Genomic DNA, 24,705 nt, shown 5'->3' on the forward strand with positions numbered 1-24,705 from the left:
TATCTGTAAAGAGGTCTGTAGCTCATCAGGAAAGACTGTAACCTGGAGGTCTTATTTGCACAGAGGTCCTGAGAGCTCAACACACTGCAAATGACTTAGAAACACACAAATAGTATTAGTAGTGACAACTCCAGGGAGCACTAAAATGGCAAGGACATTTGTTGTTGCTTATGTGGCTTATGAAGTTATTGAAATCAGCAGTATGTCATTGGGGACATACAGTATGATTGAGATATAACAATTAGCAAAAGGCTAAGGCCAGGTCAACTTAAAATATCCGCAATAATATATTAGTCATGCCATCACAATGTTCAAATAAGCCAGAAAAAACTTTGGTCATATTCTATCACCAATTGTGGATAGCCGACTTCAAAAAATGTATTATCCAAAAACAACAACAACAAGTGCTGCTTGTCCCAGCCTTGTGCATCACATTTTAGAGTCCCCTGGAAACAGTGTCTGCATTGTTGTGAGGTTCTTTGCAGCACTTTTTATTAATGCTGTGCATGTGTCCTCAAATTGATGTTTGTGTGAGTTGTCAAGTCAGTGAAGATGCTTCTTAATTTGCTTTTGTTGTGTCTATTTACATGTGCTTTCTTAATTTGAAGTGTGTTGAGCTCTCAGGGCCACTGTAGATCTGTAGAGGTAGAACTGATGGCACAGCAGTTTCAACAGTGAGTAGGGAAATAAATATTATTTCAGTATAATTATCAGAGGGCCTATTCTTGATCCTTGTCGGAAACAACTACCGGGGGACTTGCTTTGAAACCATCTACAACATCAGTCTGAACTGATAAATCAGTTGTTAACAGTATCATTGAGAATAATGGAAAGCAGCTTATTTTAACGGAATATTATCATCAACAGGATCAAAAAGCCTTGATCAGATTCTTAAACAGTGCAGCACAATGATGCAGTGTGTTGGCTTGTGCTTTGTTATTCACAGAATAAAAAATTCATGCAGTTGAAAGAACTTCACACGACACTTTGTGGAACTTCCTTTGGCCTGAAGAGCAGCGGGCACCAGAAATGTGCCTGCAAAGACAAAACAAATTAGCCTTGTGGATAAAGCTACCTGCAGATTGTGAGATTTTTGCAATCATAAAAGTTCAGCGCAAGCTACACTGTGTCGTAACAAGCATGGCTATGACATCGAGTTTGATGTATGCAGACTGTACAATGACATCAGCTACTGAATTGTAGGCTAAGACCTACATCCATTGATGTCAAGACGCATAAACAAATCGCTGTTGGCATATGTCATCCATCTACACCGCTGTCGCATTAAGAGTGAAATGTAAACATACAAATAAAGCACTTGCTAAAAAAGTCTGAAGATGAGGAGAATGTGGATGCAGTCATGACACGGGAAAAGAGGCCAGCCTTGCATGCCAACTTTGCAACGAGAGCTAGAGGTAAGTATTTCATAACATCTACCAGCATTTAGCAGTGTCGTGCTGATCAGTGCATCATTTCATGCTGCATTTCTATTGGTTGGTCAGTAGATGTAGGCCATAACAGCAGTCTCACAATGAGATCCCAAATTTCTGACACTGTCAGAATTTTATCCCAGGCGGTCTTGAATAGCAAGACGGCCATCCTTGAACCTCTTTCACTGTGCAGCATAGTGCCACGTTTCTTTCACAATGGTTATCTTAAGTCTGAGACAGCCCAAAATTGTACAGTGTATACCACTGTACAGTGTAAACATAGAGTTTTACCAATTTAACAAGTGATACACAGCGATTCATACCTTAGAACAGAGTGATGTGAGGCACTTGTTGTTTTCCTCCTTCCTCCATTTCAATCTCTTCTTCAGGATCTTGGTGTGGAGGTATTGCACTCTCTCCTCTGCGGCGGTGGAGAAGAATTGCTCGCAGACCATCAGCCTGAGCTGGGCCACTTTGGCGGCCATCAGAGACATAACGAGCAGGGCGAGCAGGATGGCAGCCAAAGGGACTACAGAGTCATAGAGCAGCAGTTTGGGTTTAGGAAGACACTGCTTCTCAAACAGGGTCACAGAGTAGGAGAAGTCTTTTTGATGGTTTTCCTCAGCAAATGGTATACCTATCAAAGTTGCAATCCCCTGAGAAGACACAAGCATGAATATTCAGTTGCGGCCAAATACTATAAAAGTAGAAACATATCAGTAGGTCACAAGCATACTTACTTTGATACTCATTAGCAGCGGGACATGGAAAGGTTCCAGCTCCGATAGTTTCGTTGTTACAATATCGACGAAGCAGTACAATAAGGCATCCAAGGTTATAAATATGACCCAAGCTACAAAATGGGACACAACCGGGACACCAAATTTCAGCATAGCTCTCCCCTCTTTGGAAGTGGGGCGGGTGGAGGGGACAACGGTGTACATCTTTTCTTCCTTTGGTGTGAGGGGGAGGACATGGGGCTTCCCTTCCTCCTTCTGCTTCTCATCAAAACGAACAAACCTGCTGCTGACGAACCTGTTTTGGTATTTCATGTCATTGCAGTATTTTTTTATGTGCAGTGCTATAAACATCATGAGCACCAGGAAGCTGATGGCAGGAAACATCTTATCGGTCACAGAGGAGACTGTATTCATAACGGACTGCACATACTTCACGGTGTTGTTCAGCGTCTGCTCTGCTTCAGCGAGTTTCCCCCTCAATTTTTCAGATTCCAGTCTCGGTGACACCTTCAGTTTGGAGTCGAGGTTCACCACCCCAAAGTCTGTAACCCCCTTGAGAATGTTTCCCAGCCACTTTAACATATTGACATAGTTACTGAATGGAGCGATGATGGCTGCTTTCTTGGCCTTCAGGTTGCAGATCATACTCCTGACCAGGCCTGTGAGGTTCTCCAAGGTGTTGCGGATATTTCTGAGAACCACTAAACTTGTCCCAGCAGTCAGGAGCAAGTTGCGACTCTTCTTCATGAAAATAGAGATCACAAATAGAGTCCCAAAGCACCTTACTCTCTTTGATAGGAAGAGAGCAACTGTTAGTAGTGTCCCAAAGCACCCGGCGATCCCTCCAGCCACTGCTAGCTCATAGTTGAGGGTGAAGAGGAGGTACAGGAGAAGCAGGGAGCTGAGCAGGAGGCTGGAGAAGCTACAGGTGATGAGGAAGATGAGAGTTCTTGGGAAGTCATCCCTTTGACCAGTTATGAAAACATCCACAGCCAGATAACTGATATCCTCGAGGCTCTTTTTTAACGCAATCCACGCAATTAGCATCCTGGAAGTGGAAGGTGAAAAAAGTACAAATCTCTTGTGTAGATCTGGACATCTGTTCTCATGCAAGTAGTTGACAGTCTGCTTAAATGAAGCTGAAACAGGAACTCTTCTGTGGCCTCAAACCTCAGTCATTTGTCATTTCTCAGTCATCCCTATTTTTTAACCAAAAGCAGAAGCAAACCGAGAGCCCAAACGAGGCTGAATTTTGACAGTGTGTGAGACTTGAGGATTTCAAGGCTGTAAACCAGTATTTATGAATAAATTAGGATTACCTGCTGTATACACCTTAATTCATTCAGTAAACCTGATAAAAGCTCTAAAATACTTTGGCAGTAGAGATACCTCCTCTTTACAGCAATAAGGAAACATAAGAGTTTGGATTTCTAATGTTATGTAATATTGTCATCTAAATAAGTTTTTGGATTGTTCTTTAAAAATCAAAGTTACATTTATGAAACGAGAGCTGCTTTCAAAGAATTGAGATTTTCAACAGGGAAAATAATAACTTCATATTGTTAACAGGGTTTTGAGGTCAGCTGCTTCATCCCGAAAAGGTTCTTATGAAAAAGTGTTTGTGATCTTTGAAAACACATAATTTGTTGCTTTATAATTTTACTCAACACAGCACCAATTAGGAATTACCTCACCTATGTGACAATGAGAATTCCTTGATAGCCATGCCAGCTGCATAGCTCTGAGGATGAAGGTTCAAATGATCTGAATCCATCACCAATTCTCCTCTATGGTAGTGAGCTCTGGCATCCTCTCTCCTACCAGAATTGGGCCCAATTGGACAAACAGCCAGTAAAGATTCTGAAATTAGAGTCATGACAAAGTATCTTGCAGGTACACTGAAAAATCATGAACTCGTAGGCCAATTCCCCTTATACATCAATATTCAGAAAAAAGCAACCAAATATTGGCTTCATCTAAAAAACAGTGAACCCCACTCCTATCACCACAAAGCCCTTTCTTTCTGACTCTGTTCTGCTCCAGGACCAGTCTGAGAACAAACCAATCAGAGTCAACAAAATTATAACACACCAGAAACAAAACAGACTAAAACACAAAGCAAAATGCAATGTTATCTGGCCCTAAACAGACAGAATACTATGGTAGATTACCTGACCACATTAACTGACATTAAACACAGAACCACCCTGACAAAGCGCAGGCTCAGTGAGCATGAGCTGGCCATCGACACAGACCAATACAAACAACCATGGTTCCCTAAAGAGGAGCGCTTCTGCCAGCAGTACAAGCAAGACAAAACTGTGACAGAGCTGCACTTCCTACAGAATGTTCAAAACTCCTGCCAGTCCAAACAAAATATTTCCCCAAATTCAAATACAAACATCCTAATTTTGACCACATCATCCACATAAGCATATTACCAGTCCTGCTGGGCGAACACATAGAGAGCTGCAGACTGGCTGCAGAATATGTCTTCACCTGTCACAGTCTGAGAAACAGTGAGTGACTGAATGACACACACACACACACACACACACACACACACACACACAGAGAGAGAGAGAGAGTTTACTATTACCATTGCCAGTATTATTACTATTACTATTTAATTGTTTGCATTCTCATCATTCTTATTGTTTTGTTTTTTTATTTTTTATTTTTACTGACGTCCTGAAGCTCAGTCTGCATTATATACTGTTGTTAATATAGTTGCTGTGCTTGCTTTGTACTGTTCCCTGTTAAAAACAACTGCTAAAATGCCAATACTGTTTCACTGTGGTCATGCCAATAAAGCCTCTTTAAATTTTAATTTAATAATTGTCAGTTTGTGTTTGGTTCAAAGTGACAATCCCATCACCTTTGGCTGGTCCTTGTGTAGCGCTGTTATCATGTTAACACACTCAACTATTGGAAATTGTGAATAATTTAGGCTACTTGCTGAGCAGGAGCACGGTAGCATTGCCGTGTTAGCATGCTAGTGTTAGCGTTTAGCTCAAAGCACCACTGACTAAAGACTCCTAGTCTTGTTATATTAACCATATTTATCATACAGAAACGTTTGAAAGGTAATTCAAAAGACAATTTAACAAATTAAACATGTCACAAAACTAGTGAATCCTGCAAATTTGGCTGGCTAACAGACAAAGTTTACTAGCTAACTAACTTAGCTACAGTACACGTCTGTACGTTTGAAGCTAAACCACAGCTCAGCTAGTCTGTCTTGTGACTCAACTCGTGTTTCAAACAGGAGAGCTATGCTTAATTACATTGTGATACTTGTTAAGTTACCTCTTGCCCTTTTCACAATAAAGTGTAAAACCTGTTACAGAATGATTGTCTTACCTGACTGCGTCCATTTCATTAATGGTTAAGTTTAAAAAAAAAAAACCTTCCTGATAAATGGCTCTCTGAAACACTCACACCTGCGCTTCGTTTATAAAGATGACTGTATCACAGTTTGAATACGCTACATGGTCGTTTGTATGTCTAAGAACATGACCCATGACCTCAGGTCATGGTTGAATTGAGTCCTGTAATGCAGCTTAATCGGATTGCATTATGGGAATTGTAGTATCCAGGGTTTTGGAGCTTAAGCTGAAGACAAGTTTAAGAGACTTTTGTGTTTTATTCTACAACATAAAATACATCGGTTATTTCTACACTGGTGAATTTTAAAACTTCTATATGTTTTTAAAAAAAGACAGTTGCTAACAAGGGGCTAAATGAGATGGTGTAGTTCATTTGTAAGCAAACTCCAGTGTTTACTTTGAACAAATGCATTTACATTTTAAAAAATCATAAAAGTGGTGTTAACTTGTGATGATGGTCTTGCTGATCAACGTGTGTCAGTATCATGAATTTTACAGAGTTTATATTCTGTGATGACCTAAAATCCAGTTGAAAAATCCTGTAGGCTATTTGATAAGGGAACCAGGGCGATGCTAACTTTTGTGTTCAATTTATCCCTGGAGCACTCTGTTGGCTAATGCGGGCATGGCAATGGGAGAGGCCTCATAAAAAGGTACATAACTTCCAGCAGGCTAACAGGCTCACTGTAGCACCCTTTTAAGAATACATAGCCTACTACTTCTGCAGTTATTGTAAAAAGCATGTTGTTGTGGATGTATGTGTTAATCTTATCACCCAACACTTGGCATCAGTGTAATATCAATTTTTTATTTTTAATTTGAAAAATAACTTACATAAATCTCTGTACTCAACCATACTTAACCAAGACATAGCCTTGGCATTAACACATTGCACCAAAAAGAGAAAATTAAAAGGCATTCAAAAGGATAAATAACATATGTCTTTGTCATCATGTGAGGCATTTTTCCTGTTCCAAAAGAGTCTATCAATCTATTCATGGTAGCTTGTTTATTCAAATTCTGACATCTAAAGGTATGTACAATGAAAATTAAAATGAAAATATATACTGTAGCTTGTTACAGCGACAAGGTTTTCTTGGACATTAAAACGCATTATCATCATATGGAAAAGGAATAATGCCTCAGTTCAATTTCATTCAGACATACTGCAACTATAAGATTTATATACTTCCCAGACATGAGAAGTATTTATAATTACTAAAAATAGAAAATAAAAAATAAACTGGTCTTGGCTTTTAAATAAAACTAACAAAAATATAGTAAATTAATTTCATTTTCATTAAAACAAGAAAAAAACATTTTCTGTGGCAATATCCCTTGTTATTTGAACTTGTGATTAGCTCATCTTCACATACAGTGCCTGTAAAATTAACCCAAGCAACACACATCTTTTGCATGTTTGCTGCCTCTTGATTAGGTATAGACCTCTTGCTGTACCAATACAGATTATTTTTGCATGTTCGTCAACAATACTGAAATAAAATACACTTGCAATCACAACTGTTTCGTCAACCTCCATTAAATATAAAATATTTTCCTTGTCACTTTTTTTCTCAAAAACCTGAAAGAAAATATGACCTTGGGGGTGGAATGTTTTTGTTAAAACTTCAATAATTGGCCGCAGAAGACCAAGAACTAATTTGCTGTAGAGTTCAATTTAAGGTGAGGGAGAAAAGTAATGAAGTTGACATGCACTGTACAAGAAACTGCAAAAATTCCAAATATCATCTTTATCAAAACATGCTGAGTTACTGTAAGGTGTGCCCAAGCCATGTTGCAGAAAATCCTTTTCAACATGCTTGTTAAACAAATCAAATCCAAAATAAAATACATACTGAAACAATACAGAACTGTAAAAGAACCAACAGTCCTAAAATCTGGACAATATCAGGGGACTGAACAATGGTAGCAATGAATAGTACAATGAGAAGTACCCTGGGACAAGGAAGAAAAAGAGAAACATGTACAATTTGCACATAATTTTTATCTTTATAAGGCATGAGCCTTTTACAATGAAATAGATCATTTACATTTATTTTCATTTTCACTTTTTGTCACATAAACATTTTCTGTTAAATAGCTCCAAAAGTTTCCTTTAAGTTTCCCTTATCTGCATGTCTGCAAAACACAGACTCATGAATGGTCTAAAGAATGATAAACAATGTTTTTTTTTTTAATCACGATGTTGCATTCACTCCCCTTGAAAACCATGCACTAGTGAAATTTATCTTTAAAAATAATATAAATTGTTGAAAATGGCTGATCTGTTTTATTTATTTTTTTCTTCATCTTTTTTGCAAGTTGCAGCCTCAAGAAAATAATTTTCTTTTTTTCTTTTAATTCAGCTAAATTTGTGTCCATGCAAATGAACTAAAAAGGAAAAAAAATATTTTTTTTCTCATTTAATTTTCATACAATATATCAACAGAGAAAGAATGATGGTAGATTGTACATCTTTTTCATGGGGTTTGGATCGTTACTGTTTACTCTGGAGTGTTGATGGTAGCCACTTCAATATTTCCTCTGATTAACTTTAAGTCTTCCTGGTGATTTACCAGCACGTTTTGATTCAGTACATAAACCTAGAGTATGCGGGATATTTCTTTTGGGGTTTGGGGGAGTGTGGATACAAGCTGGGACACACCTCACCCAAAGCGATGGTCTCCAAAACTCCATCTACACAGCTAGGTCTGTTGGCGTGGCGTGACCAAGCATCTGGTTAGAAACACTGTCACCCCCTCAGATAAAAGTACACTGACATAAAAAGAAAAAAAAAAACAAAAAACAAATAAACAAAAAAAAGTAAGCAAAAACATTTATTTTTCATTCGAAAAGGGCTCCTGTAGAACTCATTTAGCGGTTCCCAGTACTGACCCCCATGGCTTCGAATTGGATGAAAACCTGGAACTGACGGATTCCTCGTGCTAAGGAGTTCATTCCAGCTTCCTCCAAACAACAACAACAACACCCGGCAATCCCGGCCGCCAGGTGCTTGCAACACGCTTCACCACGTGCACAATGTGTGCGACGTTTTTGCTCAAAACACAGGATCACGTTTTTGCACCCCTAGAAACAGGCTCAGAAGACACAACATCAAGCATGCAGTGTAACCGGGGGGCGTGACCTGTAATCGCAACACTGGCTGCTACAACAACGCTATCACTCCACACGCTGCTATGATCGAGAGAAACTGTCCAGTGAGGATTGGGAAGCTCTTCTTGTCAGTGGGGCCAGAGTAGGGTCCACCAGTGAGGAAGGAGGAAAGAGCTTAAACCAGCCAATCACCATGTTGGACAGGTCCAGCTCGTCTAACAGTATCTGAACTGCTCCCATGAATGATTTATGGTCCATACGTCCATAGTCGCCCCAAACGATGACCTGCAGAGAAGAACACAGGAAAAGAAATGAATCCAAGGGATGATGCAGGTTTACACTGTGAGAAATGAACATGTTTTAGTCAGACTGATTTAGAGTGTCCACTTTGAGACCTTTCTTACCTGTAAAACCTTCCCTCCTGGACTCTCCTCAAACGGCAGTTGCTGCTGGTAAAGAGGATCCAAGGTTTTTCTTGCTACTTTTGTTTTCTTTTTGGCTATGCAGACTCCGTTTTCCAAAAGGTAGACCTTTACATATGGTGCTGAGAGCAGAGGAGAGCCAAGAAAATGTTACACTGTGCACTAATGCCTATACTTTTCCACACAGCCCTGAACAAACTTCCTTTTTCATCCTTTCACTCATTATATATCAGTGTTTACCCTGAATTATGAGATAAGTGTGGAATTGCCTGTGATGAGGACAGTGTGAGAGCTTAAATTACCTGGCAGTGCCTTGGAACCTGGTTTTCCCACAAGGCCGCGGGCTCTAATGACCTCCACCTCCAGTGCCCCTTTCTTCTCCACCATACCGATCTGGATGTCGCCTAAATGATAAAAAATAACAGATAGACAACTTTCAGCACACTAGTGCTTTGTCAGTAAATAAGGTATAAGTAAACAAATGTTGTTAAAACAAATCTGTTTTACATTATATATGGACTGAAATCATGAATCACTTTCAAGATTGTTAACTTTGCTTAATTTACATTTTGTGTAAGTGCAAAAAGTGAATCCAAGGATGACCGTGCTACCATGTAAACCATGTTTCCATCAAACACTTTGGGTATAGTACCTTTAGATTAAAACCTGTATGCAACCTGCACTTAGATCTGTTATCTTAGTCGGTGCTCTTAATGAAAGCAGGGTTGTACTCGGATGATAAAATCTGCATCACTGCTTCCTCTTAACTGTGGATGCAGATGGACATCTACATCTCATCCATGAAACAATGACATTTTCAGAACACTGACATTTTCAGAACAAAATAGGCTGTAGTATTTACGGTCTCAGTTGCAGTTGATGGGATATTTAAAAAAAAGTGAGTTTATACTTTGAGTTCTTGTTGAAGAGTGACCTCTCTCTTGACCTTTGTGGGTCTTTCTCAGAGGGGTGATGGAAAGAACACGATGTAATGGAGCGGTTCTATGGGTACCATCCAACACTTTGACAATGGAAATGCAAACATAATTGTTCTAATGTTTAACAAACTGAACTGGAGTGCTTGGTGGAAAGGAGGCTTTAATGTACTGATTGACAGGATTCTTGTTCTCACCCATAGGTGGAGTAGCCAACGTCTGCCGTCCAACCAGCTGGGCGGGGCCGAGACCATCCAGGAAGTCACTGAACTGAGCATCTGAGGAGAGCCTCACACCAGGGAAGATGAGACTGAAACAGAGAAAGGCACACCGGTTACCATGGAGATGAAAGGTCCAGTTTTGGTCATATATGACAAAGCTGTAGTTAAGAAAACGGCTGTAGTCTCTTAAATGTCATGGAGATCATGCAGAGTGAAGACGTGAGTGATCAAATCAATTGTTCGCTGTGTGAGTACCAACTGCTGCTACTAAAATATGTACGCAGTAGCTTTTTGACTGTCCTCAGAATATGAGTCTCCTTACTTTCCCTCGGAGCTGTAGCTGTTCATGCTGCCATCTGTGGACTCCCGGCTGGCCTGCCGAGTCATCCTGCTCCTCATCTCCACCGCCAGGCCTGTCTCTGTACTCCTCTGGATCGTGCTGCGTAACTTCTTACCTCCCGCTTCTGCGCGCAGAATGACACACGCAAAGAAAGAGAGAGGGAGGGAGAGAAAGAGTGATAGAGGCCGTCAATCCATGACTTTGGTTCATTTTGCGAGTCATACGGCGAGTTTCACTCACATGAAATATCACTGACATTCCTGTGCTTTCATCTGAGAAATCATTCGAGAGGGAAAACAAAGACTACTCTGCGAATGGAAATCAATCTCTAATGCGTGACGTGAGTATAGTTTTTCTGGGAAAGATCATGGCAATTTCACAGTGGCAATCAAACAAGGGCACTCATTCAACGAGCTCCACAGAATTACGGCTCTTTGAGTGTCTGTTGAACAGAGCAACGTGTGCAGCACTCCTCTGCGCTGTGCTACTGACAGCCTACGGCGGTCTTGTGGGAGCCGTAGTGAGTCCGTGCTCCACCCATAAACATCCAGCGTCTGGCCTCCATCCTAACTGATTCAAGAAGACAGCTGACTCCAACCATTAGCCCTGCTGCTGCTCATCTCCACCCAACCTCCCTGACTGCGTGTGGGGCCACGTGGCTGCAACCTTGGAAGTCGCACACATACTGTACCTACACATTAGTATGACTATTAACATGGCAACCTGCACACAAACAAACACACAGATTTACCATCATGTTTCCTGTTATATCTCATTAAGAAAAGAGTTCGTCAGTTGTCCTTCACTGTGTGCTTACAGAAAGGCATTACCATTCATCATTATTTATCACTGATGCTAGTTCTGTTAAACTGGAATGTTAGCACCTGAAATATATCAATAATCTCTACATCAAAACACAAAATTGAGCATAACTATGATCGAAATCTGATCATTCAAGCATTTACGGACTGTTACTGCACCTATTTCACTCATGCCATCTCTCTTTTCACATCTGCAAATGAAAAAAATGAGGGCATCATGTTATTTCCCAGAGGTCACATAATCACAGCAAAGCCAGGCGAAACTAATAACACAGAGTTGCGTTCACTTTTCTGTTTGCAACCACCAGGTGCAAAGTCTTTACAAACAATGTGCTTTCCATAGACCTTATGCAATTTTCTCTTAATCATTTCCCATGAAGGTAAAAATGAATCACATCTAGACTACAGCATTCCTAATCCAGCATCAAGACGGGCTCGCTGTCTTCAGTCTCCCTCCTCTCTCCTTCCTTGTCGCGTCAGAGGAGAGGCTGAGAAGCAGAGAGATGATCCTGAGCCTATCTCATACAGACAGGCACAAACAGGCATGAAGGCTTTCAGCCTTGAAATCTCAGTTATTCAGCCGCCTCCTCTTCCTGCTCTTCACGCTCTACAATAGGAGACGAAGCCGCAGAGGACTTCTCTGACGTCTGTAGCGAGCCGCGGCTCACAGACCTCTGCCAATCAGTGGACAGTCGGATATCAATGAACATTCAAAACACATCAAGCAATGGGAATCTGTTTCCTGCTGCACAAATTGCAAGATGCTTACAGTACCATTTATACTGCTGATTAAAATCACAGATATACCCTTACTGTGCTTCCTACAATATTAACCCTTTGAAACCTGGATCAACAACAGATTTCTAGCGCTGGTTTCAGACGCCTTTCACAAGGTATTTGACACTTCTGAACCCTGAGCAAAATTGGTTTGACCTATTTTGAAAACATGGGGAAAAAGTCATTGACCAACCTGGCAAGAAATGCCTCACAAAATGCAAGGAATTTGTAAAAGATGACAAGAAAATTACCTAAAAATTTATTTTAATTATTTTTATTATTTGATTATTAGAACATTTTCCAAGGGGAAAACTGTCCAGAAAACTATTCTTATAATTATACTGTTTTTAAATTTAAACATTGTTACAGAAAACAGTATAATGGATATATAGAATCAATAAATAAATAGATATTTTTATTTTCAGCACTTTTTAGTTCATTTTCTTGACTGTTTTGTTTATTTTAACCTAACCCAAACATAACCTTTTTTGGCTTATTTTCAGGGAATTTTCCTGTAACTTTTTTTCTCATTTTTAGATAATTTTTGGGCCATGTGTTGTTAAGTTGAGGTTTCCTTCTACCCACGTTTTTTTTTTTTTTTTTTTTTTTTTTAAGAAATCAAACCAATTTGCTCAGGTTTCAAAGAGTTAATGAAAGGACCATCTTATAAAAAAAATCTTTACATGAGTTGCTTTGCCCAACAACTGCTGAAACTTGCACTGCTAATCATAACAGACTGATCCAATAATGCACCATGGTTTAGACGCTATTCCTATTCTTTTACATACATATCACACATATGTATCTACATTATAGCCAAAAATGCACACACAACTGCCTATAACACGATGGCAGATGAGGTAAATGTGTCAAAGACAGAAGCATTATCAACGCTGCTCGGGGGATACGGTGGCCAAGCACTTTTGTAAAGTATCTGGCAACATGAAGCAACAATGGCCTAAAAGTCAGACAAGCTGGCTCGTCACCAAAAGGTCACTGCCCTCAAATCTGGGCCCTGCCAGACAGGAAAAGACAATGACATGCGGAGCTGCTCGCTGGCCAACAGTGGGAGTGTGACTACAAGTGTGTGTGAAGCTGCAGCTAAAATAAGCCGAAGGGATCAGGCAAAAAGTATGTAGATAAGTAAAGACATAAAGAGTAAATCTTGTGCACTGCAAATCCATGATCTACCCTTCTCTGTAAGCAAATCCCTCTGCCAATGGAATAGGAAATGACAAGAGCATCATGGGAGTCATGAATATAAACAGATACAGCAGGTGTCATCACTTAAAACTGTTAAGGAAATTTCCATCAACCGTCATAGAGCATGTTGTATTCTTAAGTTAAATACACACTACCGCCAGAAGATACTAAACAATGATTCAGTCCAGCTACCTCATACTTTGTTTTTATTCGCAGAGCCAGATTTAAAATCATCAGGAGGAAATGACACATTGACTAACATGAGTAGACTGGTTTCTAGCATCCATGCTAACACCACCGCCTGCAGAAGCATCAACAGAGGCTGTATGTGTATTTCACAACAAACTGATAGCCTGGATGATACACTGACTTCTCTTCAGATGCAGGCATAGATGTTAACGTTCAATTCATAATGCTGCACAGAGTCAACACGGCTCAAACATTATTATCCTCACTGAACTACTCTGTCATCCTAATTAAACTAATTACATCTCTCAGCCCGCCCCAGTTCTCCCTTCGATCAATACCTCTGCATCTTCCCGCTAATCCTAATTCCATCTCCTCCCTCTCTGCCATCCCTCACTTTAAACGGCTCAGCTGCCCCCTGGCCAGCAGCTGCTTCTGGGCCATTTCCCCAGATGTCATCTTACCTCCGTCCTCCTCATCGAAGGAGTTCATGCAGGGGAAATAGACAGCCAGTGCTTCAAATGATGCAGACAGGCTCATCTTGCTCTGGGAGCGCTGGATACGCATCCCGGGAGCCGCAGCAGAGGTATCGTGCCCCTGCCTGCCCATGGTGACCGGCGGTCGTCCTTCTCAATGCAGTGAATGGAATGCACTAGACGTCGGCTTTGTCTTCTCTTGCTGACCTTACAAATAAATGCTTAAAAATCAATGCAAATCTAATCTGTTTGATAAATTCCTAAACCTAGTAGTAGGAGACTATATTCTGTAGGAGATCAGGTCTATGCTACCATCTAGGCTGTCCCTAAATGCTCTGCAGAATACATCTCAGGGAGAGCTTCAGAGAAATGTTGCTCAGTAGCTGAGTCTTGCGCTGTCTGGGTCTGACGTTCCTACTGCACCTCTTTCTTCAGGGGGGGAGGGGAGAGAGCTGCATCGCGCGCCACCAATCAGAGAGCCGGGCTGCTCAGGCACACCTCGGCTGGCTCTACGGGTGAACAAGCTCTACCCAGAGATACTGAGCCCCCCCTCCCTACTTCATTTCTCGCCATTATTTTTTTAAACCTCTTCCTTTGTCATTTACTTTCTACTTCTCATCCCTGTGCTTCCTGTGTTTCTTTTGTCATCACTGTTATTTTCCCTTTTCTCTCCATCCCCTGTCCCACCATCCCTCCCTCTCCCCTTCTTATCCACAGAGGCTGCGAAAACAAGCTGTCATTAAGTCTGCCAACAGCCCTGCTCCTCTATGAGCGGGCTTCAGCCACATGGCGAACACTCAAAGCTCACGTGCCAAACTCTGCTACTTTATTTTTCTGTCATTCTTAACCACCATAACACAGCTGTGCAGTGTGTGTTGGGAGGTATTGCTCTTTGCTGACTGTTTACACAGTGGCTGAGAGAGTGAAGTGGATGATTGTATTCACATGCTCAACCTGAAGACTTCATCCATTTTCTCTCCACAGCCTTGGTGACACAAGCTATGTTGTGTTACGAGAAAATAATTGTCCTTTGATTAATCCTAAACCACACTTTCAAACAATCTGACAAGCTCTTTGTTTGAATTTGAGTCAAACTTTTCCAAACACAAAGCCTTTTTCAGCCTATTTCTAACATTTGTGGACCCTCAAGGTCAGCCTACTTTAAACAGTCCACAGCAGAAAGACAACAGTGGTGCTGAGAGAAACGATTTCTTCACAGGTGGTCCCTGATAAACTGATGAATCTGACACTGGCATGATGTGTAATTAACACATAAAGCAAATGCATGGCCTCAAACTAAACTTCAGCCTCTCTGCTCACTGTAACTACCGCAGCATGGTAAAAATTGAAGGAAAACTGTGCTGCTCTGACACTTATCCAGAGCACCAACTGTGGTGCTTTTGTTCTGAACATGCGTCTGGCAGAATAGGCACAGGACAGGACAATTATGGTCTCCTCTGCATCCTCATAAATATAGCAAGCTCCCTGTGGTGTTATAGCCGTGGCAAAAGTTTTACCCTAAGAGACACTGCAACCTACTTCCACCAAGAAGCCTCTTAATGCACGACGTCCATTTGCAGGTTTCATCTAGGTCAGCACAGCTAAAAACAACTATTCACATTAGCAGCTAGGGGGAAAACAGACAAACACGTACAGTTACAATACAGTTGCAAAATAATTGGGTAATTTCCAATGGGACCTCTTACAGTCTTTTTTTATGGAAGAGTATCATTTTGGCCCCGGCTAACTCAGATAGTTACATTCACCTACTGATTATGCAGATTTTATTGCATGAAAACATGACTCACTTAGAGGTAAAGCTCTTATCTTAAAGACAATTACATGTATGTTGTAAGTTTTTAGCAATACTAGCACTGTGGCTTTAGGGAAGTCTTTCTGTTGCTCTGACAGCAGGTTCACAAGACTGAAATATTTCAACAACTACTGGTTATTATTATAGGACTTAATGAAGTAAACAACAAAAGAAAGGACCTGACCTTTTGTGTGTTTTTTCAATGAATCGCTTTGGAGGAAAAGCAGTTAATAAGACTGTCTTGGCGAGAGAAAAAAACAAAAGACAAAAAACACCCCAGAAAATGTTCATCTCTTCACGATCTAAGTCAAGGTTAACACGACTGCATACGTGGTGACAGTAGATTCACGAGGCATTCACTCTGAAAACACATTTGGCACGTGCTGTTTGTTTCAATTTTCGCACCAGTGGTGCAGTTTATTCATATCCATCCACCCATTGCACGGTGGCAGAGAGCGGCAAACCGGCATCACAACATATTTCACTGTCATAAACATGACATCTGAAACCTGACACCTAAAGAAAAATAAACAAGATTAATTTTAGTCAGTCTGTTCAGTACTGCACGTGGATTCTGATAATAGTTTGTACATCACATGAAAACAAGATGAAATCTTTCAGTGACAGATACCTAACAGTCTTAACAAATGAAAAGCCCAGTTTCAACATTTCAAACAATTTCAAGACTTTGCCTGAAAAAAGTAAGAATCGAGCCTTCCATTTTAGGCCATGGGGGTACTGTCTTATTTCTGTCTTATTATATCTAGTCTCAGTCCAAACTATGACAAAACCTACATGACAGTGGCCACACGGCTAGAAACCACAAGCACCTCAGAGCCCAGGAATCTGAAGAACCCTCCCAATTCTACTACAACAACAAAAGAGTGTAATATCCCAGAAGTCGTATGTAAGGTCCGTCTGGCAGACGGCAGGGATCACAGGCAGAAGCCCTCGGAAGTCTTTCTGATTGATGATCCCCGGCCGGGCCAAGCGTCAGAGGGTGACTCTGTCCCTACACACTGTAAACACCCCTTAATGGAGGGCTCTCACCCTGGCACTCACATGCACAGATGCAAGCAAACACACATCTTGGACACTTAAATGCAGACACACCAGGTCACGCACAAGTGCATGCGCAAATGGAGGGAAGCACGCTCTCTCTTTTCTCAGTTTACATTCCCTGCTGCCTACCTTGATGCAGGCCAGTCCTGCAGTCTGGAAGTGTAGTTTCCCCTCTTGTGTCTGGCTAAAATCTGATGAGCATTATAAAGGGAAATTACTTTAATTACAAAATAAGGTATGATATCACCTTTGAGCTTTCAGTCTCACTTTACAGCACTTTAAAGCTGCATTCATCGACTTTGGGCCACTTCATTTGAGATGTGCACTCCTGACACCTGATAAAGTTGTTGTGACTAACATGTTAGCAAACAGTAGTCTATTTAAACACCTAGCAGAAATGGAGCAAAATTAGTAATAATTGGGGTTATGTTTGTGTCCACCTTAAGATTGTAAGTCCAGGATTTCCTTTTTTTTAAGCTATTTTGTGGTTTCCATCTACTCCAAAGAACTGTATAATATTTAATATCCAGATCTTTTGTTTGCTAGATGTTAAACTGTTTGTTAGGTAGTTGCTTATTTTTTCTGTGTAATGTTTGGTAAAATTAAAATAGCATATAGTCTGGTTATCAGTCTATTTTGCTGGAAAATGTAGGACACGGAGGTGAAGAAGAGCAGCGAGACTTGAAAAACTGTGAAACACAAAAGGAAAGAGCTTCAAGTTGCTCCATAAAGCTGCAAAGGTGTACGCTATTACTCTGTCACTACAAACGACATCTTCTCTCAGAGACACCTTTTGATTTGGTGTAATATAAAAATGTTCATTCATACAGCTTTAAATGTTGTATGACCTGTTACTGCAATTATAAGTTGAGAAATGAAATTCACTTTTGACAATGTATTGGCTCACGTTTCATATATAGTGAAAGACTTTCCATCAAAACATGCACACATACAGTGTCTTGCCCTTCACTTCACACCTTCACCAAAAAGGTTCACACCTTTAGGCGAAGGTGTGAGGTAAGAGAGGCATATTTGAAATGTGAAATACAGGAGGTATAGCAGTTGGAACAGTGTGTCCCCTGGCTGCCTCCCTCCTCTCAGTGGTGCAAACACTCAGAGTACAACAGATGGAGAGCTAACGAGAGAGAGAAAGGGGATCTAAATACTGCCAAGCCTTATATGTGCATATGAAACACCCTGATAGAAACTACTGACATCACCCCAGCTGATTTTTTTTTTCTAACGGTAAATGTAAAAACTTCCGTTATGTGTGAAAATTGCAACACAAACATGTTGCTCTGGCATGATTACTTCTCATACTGAAAGAGGAAATAAGTGTGTTTTTCACCACTTTTTATGAGGAGCAGAAACATCATGCTCACGCTCCATGACTACACCAACCTACACCACCACAGTATTTTTCTGACCGCATGTCTCATCAAGCTTCCTGATCAACTGACAGCTCCAGCGTGGTGCTGTCAGCATTTAGAGTCAAAACAATCAGACGAGGAAGTCATATTTTTAGCAGCAGTTAAAAATGCAGGGTGGAAGTTCATTTTTAGTCCAGTTCAGATGGGAGGCATGAGTGTATTCTACTGAAATGTGGGACAGGACTATACAACTGTGTCCATGGCTCAGACTCAGGCAAAACGAGACATATGGCTGTGGAGCAGGAGCCACACTGCAGACAGAAAACACAGAGCAGCTGGTGGAGCACGGCAGCGTTTAAAAGATGAATCAACAGCTTTTAAGCTGAGCTCATGCAGATAGATACATCATTTTTTTATAGTGATAATTCATCCCAAAATGTATCTTTTTAGCACTTGACTGTTGGCTTAAAATGTTTAATCCTTCAAGCAGACTGCTAAAATTTACTCAGAATTCTGACTTTATGCACTGAATAGAATATCATGATCATGGCTTTTACCACAGTGCTAAAATACAGACATTGTAAAGACAAAGCTGTGCGTCTTAGCTATTCAAGATTAAAATAATACACTTCCTTCAATCATTTCAATGGCAGCAGTATCACAATATTTGTCAGAGCCATTTCTATGTTAAATTAATATTGACCCGGGGTGCCAAATCTGCATAGAAACTGCCTTTGTTTCTTTAAGTGAGAACAAGCCAGAACAATATTGTTTTTTGTCATTTGGCAACAAGTTTGTAGCGACATCAGTAAAGACCAGAGATTCGTACCTTCATGCACATGGGCTAGCTTGTTAGGTTACTGTACATGTATACCCAGGGTTAAAATCAATGGGTCTAATATTTTTGTTGGATCAAAGCTAAATTATGCTCCTGCATAATTACCACATAAATAACGGCTTCAAAACAAGAACATTGGTTAATTTCTTGGACAATACAAAGCATGCTGTCTGCTAAGAGAGACACCATGTGCTGCTCTCACTGTGGAAACAGTTTATTTAGTCCACCTCCTCTGATTCACATCACAGTTCGTGAATAAACATTAAATCATCAGTGATTCTAACAAGACACTTTGGATAGCACCATTTCAGACACAGACTGAGTCTGAGATTAACCTTTGATTCTTATACCATGAAAAAGTACTTAATTTCTCTGCACAGTGAAGTACTTACAGAGAACAATATTTTTTTAAATGTGTCAGGGGAAATATATTGCATTTTTTTAAAAAATAGTAAGCGTACTCTTGTCTTTAGCACCTGTCAGCTCTGCCACTATGAAGCCTGACAGTGAAATATTGCAGACATATCAGGGCCATAAAAAGCAAACTCAGACTTGACTACTTTACTTCAGCTTCAGTTAGCTGTAGGGCTTAAGATGCAACTCCATCTTCATGATTACAAAACACAGACAAAACTGTCTTGTGTTTCATGCTGACCTAATGTGTTTAGGTTTTGCTGCAGGTGCACAGCATCTGAGACAGAATGTACAGTAACCGTAGAAACAGTAACACTAGCCCTGCAATCCAAGGCCAAATTGCATTTACATGACATAGTAAATGAGAAAACTGGCAAATCCAGTAACATCTTACAGTGGGTTTTAAGTGTAATGGACCTACATTATGATTAGACTTAAGCATGCCAGCAGTGCCAATTTGAGTATCAATAATACTGTGTTGTTTTTTTGTTAGTCTTAAAGTTGTACAAAGAATGCACCAGAACACACTTGAATAGAGTTGGGAGATGGCTAAGACTATAACAAGAAAATGCCAAATGCCTATCCTCAGTGTGACAGTTCCCAATATAATTGATGGATACAAAGAGCACTGACGTCTGCACAGTGCAGTTTTAACACAACACTACAGGACCACTGTTGACCAGTAGAAACTACTTTCACAAGGATTTAGTACATGTAGGTTACCGCTTACAGCTGTGATGTATTCTTTGTATATGGCAGCGACTCCATTAATAGAAGGTACAAAAGCTCTGCTCCTACAGTGTACCCACACATATTTAGGTCAGTGCAGAGATGGCTCATCTAAGAGCTCAGGCTGATTAACAGCCGTGAGTCCTCTATAGAATTGTATTTAATAGAGATGAAGAGAGAAAACTGGAGGAGCAGGAAAGGATGAGTTACTGAAGAACTGATATAAATGGAGAAGACAAGCTGACATGAGAAATTGAGGGAAAAGACAGAGATGGGATGTAACATCTGGGTGAGATACAAATGTCAGTTAGAAGAGAATGAGAGAATAAGGGAGGCAGTAGGAGGGATGGGGAGTAAGCGGTAAGTGGTGTGGCACTGTTGTCCCTCAGCCTCGGCTGTACCTGTGCTGCTGTGTTCCTTTCATGCATCATCCCGAGAGCAGCATGTCTGCTCTGGCCCCCTAGGAGATTAATTAGAGGCCTCAGATAGCGGAGGAGCTGCTGATATAGGCACCTAACACAACTCAGAAGATAAATTACCTCAGCTAAAAGCTCAAAGTTCAGCTATTTTAACACATACAAAACAGTCTGTCTTGGAGGTCCAAGTCTACGTCAGTGTAGGTGAGAGAGGAGGGAGAAAGGAGGGGGCAGCCTATGCATAGCTCTCTCTTATGTATACATTTGGCTATTCTGGGCAGTCAGTTTCACTAAGTGGCATACATATGCCCTCATTTGCAGACAGTAAAGCTAAACATCTATCAATGAACACAGTGAACCTGGGATAATATATTTTGACTCACTTATTAAAGGTATTAAATCACTTCAAAATATACATGTAACCATGAACAACTGTTTCCTAGCAGAGTGATTTTAGCTGTCAGGTAGTGCGTCAATGCTAAATTGAATGTTATCAAACCCTTTCTTGAACAATAAGTAGGTCCTTTACCTAACATGTTGCTCACAAGTTACTTTTAGAATCAGTGTTATGGCAACATGCGACACCTTCAAATGTTATCATTTCATTCTTTAACAGATACATTAGCAGCCAGTCCAAAAAAAGTGAGCTCTTTTCAGGGTCAGATACAGTCGAGTAAAGTAGGGCATAAGAAGACACATGCTAATACTAAAGACTGCACACAAGGGAACAGGAAACTAGATGGTTCTAACATTGTTTTATCCCACATACTCAGAATCTTCCCCAGTGACTCCATCCTCTATCTTATTTATATCACTGCGGTCAGCTTTGCCTGTTTTTGCCTATTAATTAGTTTCTTATTTTTCCTGCCCTATTCACCTCCTAAGCCTTTGGAGATAGAGGCTGGTGCTGAGATATAAAGTGTGCTGTCAATAATTATTCTGGGACCACATCAAGACTCCGAGACAGACGCCATTATGGGGTAAAACTACTGAAATAGATTATCATGTTGAATGCAACTAGCTGTGTCATATAGAGGGTAGAAAAATACCATAATAATTCTGCAATAATGAAAAAGAGAAAAAGCCCTCCTATTGCTTTCCATCCTGTGATCTGTAATACAAAAAGAGAGAGGATCACCCACACACACCACAAGCCTGGGGTGATGTACATTTCTAAGAAGAAAAGTGATCTCAGTGGAGTGCAGATCGCCCCCAGGTGTGTCCGGGGACTTGTGGATGTAGAACAGGGAGTGCAGGGCAGACTGTGTGCCCAGCGAGTACGCATGACAGTAGGGGAATGAATGGGAGACAACACGCAGGTTATTTTTAAGGTTACAGGCGATATGGAGACAAAGCTCAGACTAAATATCTAATAAAACACCTCCATTCCCCTCTCTCCCTTCCCAAACCAAAAAGTGTTCCATCTTAATCAGTTGTGCCTCCCAACTCTCCCACTAAAAATGTCTGTGATGATAACAAAAACTGGGATTTATTTGTCTCACAATATGCATAACTTTAGTAGATCATAACATATGGATTATGGAGATAATCTGAAGGAGCTCGGGTTCAAAATGAGACCAAACTTTTCTATAGATGGCAGTTTTTCTGAGCCACGATGGAGGCAAAAATGTCAACTGCAACAGACTAGGTGGGAGTTGTTTTTAGCAGATTTCTGGAAATGCCTTTTACTATGTAATTTTGGTGCTCACTTGTGGCACCAACCAGCTGGTTAAAAGGAGTGCGGAGTTAGCAGTCAGTGAAGGCATAAAATAGTCAATAAAATACGTTTTTCAACAATCGCTAATTTCCACAACCACAAGAGGTCCTTGAGCATACAGTCATAAAACTGTGCACAAAAAGTGAGGATGAATGGTCCTGTGTTTTCAAAAATAGATTGTGCAAATTTGGGGTAGAATATGCCTTTAATGTGCTTATAAGAATTGTAATAATGATTTTATATATTAAATATATTATACAAATAAAAAAGTATTATAGCATTAAATGGTGAAAGTTGGTTGTTAAAAAATAAAAACCACTAGGCATCTTTAAGCAACAACATAAGAATACACTGCAACCAATAATGATTCACAATAAAACTGAACTGAAAATGTGAACAGCAGGTCAATACTGTAAAATGCTGACAACATCTCCATCAGCATCCTTTTTTATGACAGCCTCCCCACTGAGAATATGTAGCACAGATAGTAAATGCAGCGGAATTAATAGGCAGAGAAGACAGGCCTATTTTTCAGATGCCAATCAAAAGAAAACGCACCAAGAAATGCAGAGATTAATGCATGGAAATGGATTTTCTATAAGCCTGCAAGATTTGATTGTTACTGTGTGGTTTTAGCTGAGTCAGGCTGTGTAGCAGCAGTTTGGTTGAGCTGTACTGGGAATAAAGCGGCTCTCTATCGAGCTTTAAACACAATGTACCGGGGACCAGAGGAATGCTGACTGGTGGATGGGACAATTGAGTGTAATAAATCAAACTGATGTTTCAGCTTGCTCATGATGACCAGTTTTAACACCAATAAAGCCCCTAAACAAGCACATGTATTGGCTTAACAATTTCAAGATGTATTTTTCTAAGGACATTGAAGTCAATATCAAAGCCAATGTAAATGAACTTAGCACTGACTCTGAAACTTTTCTGTTGCTCAGCAACCACACTGTAAATAATTTGGTGTCCTCCTAGGAAAAATAACATCTAATTCAATATTTAAAAAGTTCAAATTCAATAACTGAACATATGGTCATTATCTTTATCACAGGTATGTTTGTGACTATTTTTGTGAATGATTAATCAAAGTCACAGTCATCTGCATCCAAGAAACATATCCTAATATCTTTAAGCTGTTTACTGTTAGATCTTCATGTTACCTGTTGGATGCTACACTGAATGCACATGTAAGAGGACTCGTAAAGTCCAATCTCTCTTGTCGGTTGTTTGCTCTGTACTGCCTCTTTGCACTCAATCTCAGGTCTCGTTATGGAATTTTGGACTTATGCACAAAGTAATCTTTCAGTGCAGTTAGGAAAATAATGCACTTTGTGATTGTGCATTCATTACAATTACAATTTAGATAGTGATACATTTGTACTTCCTGAAAAATCAAGTGCCTGAAAGGACAAAACCAGCGGTTCAAGTCTAGAGCTGCAAACAGTGTACACACTTCTCAAGGCCAGCCACCTGGGAACACATCCATTCCATCTGACTAACCTGTGTTTGTCAAAGCCAGAGTCGGACTGCTCTGCTGATCTCCCAGGCTGATAAGCCCATCCCCCACCAGCACTTGGCAGTGCACACAAACTGTCCGCAGTTTCTTAAAATCGACCATCCTTTGAATGCACCCTTCACGCAAGCGATGAGCCTCTCAGGATAACGCACTACAAAGTAGGGCAAAAGGCAGCTTGGCAGTGTTTGTGCTGGTGCAGAACCAAATACAGATCTCAAGGATATAGAAAGGCAGATGTATGCACGCTCTCACAAACTCCATCTGATGCACTTAGAAGCACAGAATGAAATATTAATAGCTCGAGGAGATTCAGACTGCTCAGTTTGTGCTGTGTCTGCATGGGGAAAGGGTGTGTGCATGTGTGTGTAACTTCTTTTCTCCTGATTGTGTGAAACTGTTCAAATGGGTATCTTAAAATAAAAATTGGAACAAATGTCAGTTGGATTTTGTCTGTTCCCAAAGGTAGAGTCATCTTATTCAGCAATATAACCATCATTAGTAGTCAACAAAACAAGACTTGGAGAACTGCTTCACAATGCAGTAACCGAAAAAGAATCTAACTCCTATCTTTCAGCAGCCATCTCTACATAAACCATCTTCACATTCCTCAAAAAAATGTTGATTAACATATAATTAAATGATTAAAAACTAGAAATGATTAATCAGCAGAGATATGGCAGAAGTGCATGTGCATGTCAAATCACGAGCCAGGGACCAGTGTAGTGCCACGTGAGCACATCGCCTCGCTTACTCCCTTACTCATCTCACCT

General features: G+C 40.4%; 2 protein-coding genes across 10 annotated transcripts in view; both read right to left on the reverse strand.

The window, feature by feature from the left end:
- Nucleotides 1–116: 116 nt before the first annotated feature.
- Nucleotides 117–3,217, reverse strand: LOC121946279 (dendritic cell-specific transmembrane protein). The gene is made up of 3 exons (XM_042490781.1): nucleotides 2,171–3,217; nucleotides 1,754–2,086; nucleotides 117–1,035 (listed from the first exon to the last, which is right to left on the reverse strand). The coding sequence occupies exons 1-3, from the start codon at nucleotides 3,215–3,217 to the stop codon at nucleotides 976–978; spliced, it is 1,440 nt and encodes a 479-aa protein (XP_042346715.1). The 3' UTR covers nucleotides 117–975.
- A 4,042-nt stretch (nucleotides 3,218–7,259) lies between these two features.
- Nucleotides 7,260–24,705, reverse strand: part of rims2a (regulating synaptic membrane exocytosis 2a) — a 160,418-nt gene continuing 142,972 nt past the window's right edge. For all 9 annotated transcript variants that reach the window (XM_042490876.1, XM_042490880.1, XM_042490878.1 and 6 more), the window contains 5 exons: nucleotides 10,574–10,715; nucleotides 10,228–10,340; nucleotides 9,398–9,499; nucleotides 9,078–9,217; nucleotides 7,260–8,958 (listed from right to left, as the gene is read on the reverse strand). In XM_042490876.1, coding sequence (XP_042346810.1) covers nucleotides 8,755–8,958; nucleotides 9,078–9,217; nucleotides 9,398–9,499; nucleotides 10,228–10,340; nucleotides 10,574–10,715 — 701 coding nt within the window. In that variant the 3' untranslated portion in view covers nucleotides 7,260–8,754. The remainder of the gene's footprint in view (nucleotides 8,959–9,077; nucleotides 9,218–9,397; nucleotides 9,500–10,227; nucleotides 10,341–10,573; nucleotides 10,716–24,705) is intronic.

This window comes from Plectropomus leopardus, chromosome 7 (genome assembly GCF_008729295.1).
Source record: "Plectropomus leopardus isolate mb chromosome 7, YSFRI_Pleo_2.0, whole genome shotgun sequence".
In the NCBI taxonomy this organism is placed as follows: Eukaryota; Metazoa; Chordata; class Actinopteri; order Perciformes; family Serranidae; genus Plectropomus; species Plectropomus leopardus.

Excerpts from the sequence above, each read along its gene's own strand:
- LOC121946279 (XM_042490781.1), bottom strand. The coding sequence starts at position 3,217 with ATGCTAATTGCGTGGATTGCGTTAAAAAAGAGCCTCGAGGATATCAGT. Across the intron at positions 2,087-2,170 it reads CGCTGCTAATGAGTATCAAA|GGGATTGCAACTTTGATAGG; the intron begins GTAAGTATGCTT and ends GTGTCTTCTCAG. Across the intron at positions 1,036-1,753 it reads TCACATCACTCTGTTCTAAG|GCACATTTCTGGTGCCCGCT; the intron begins GTATGAATCGCT and ends TTGTCTTTGCAG.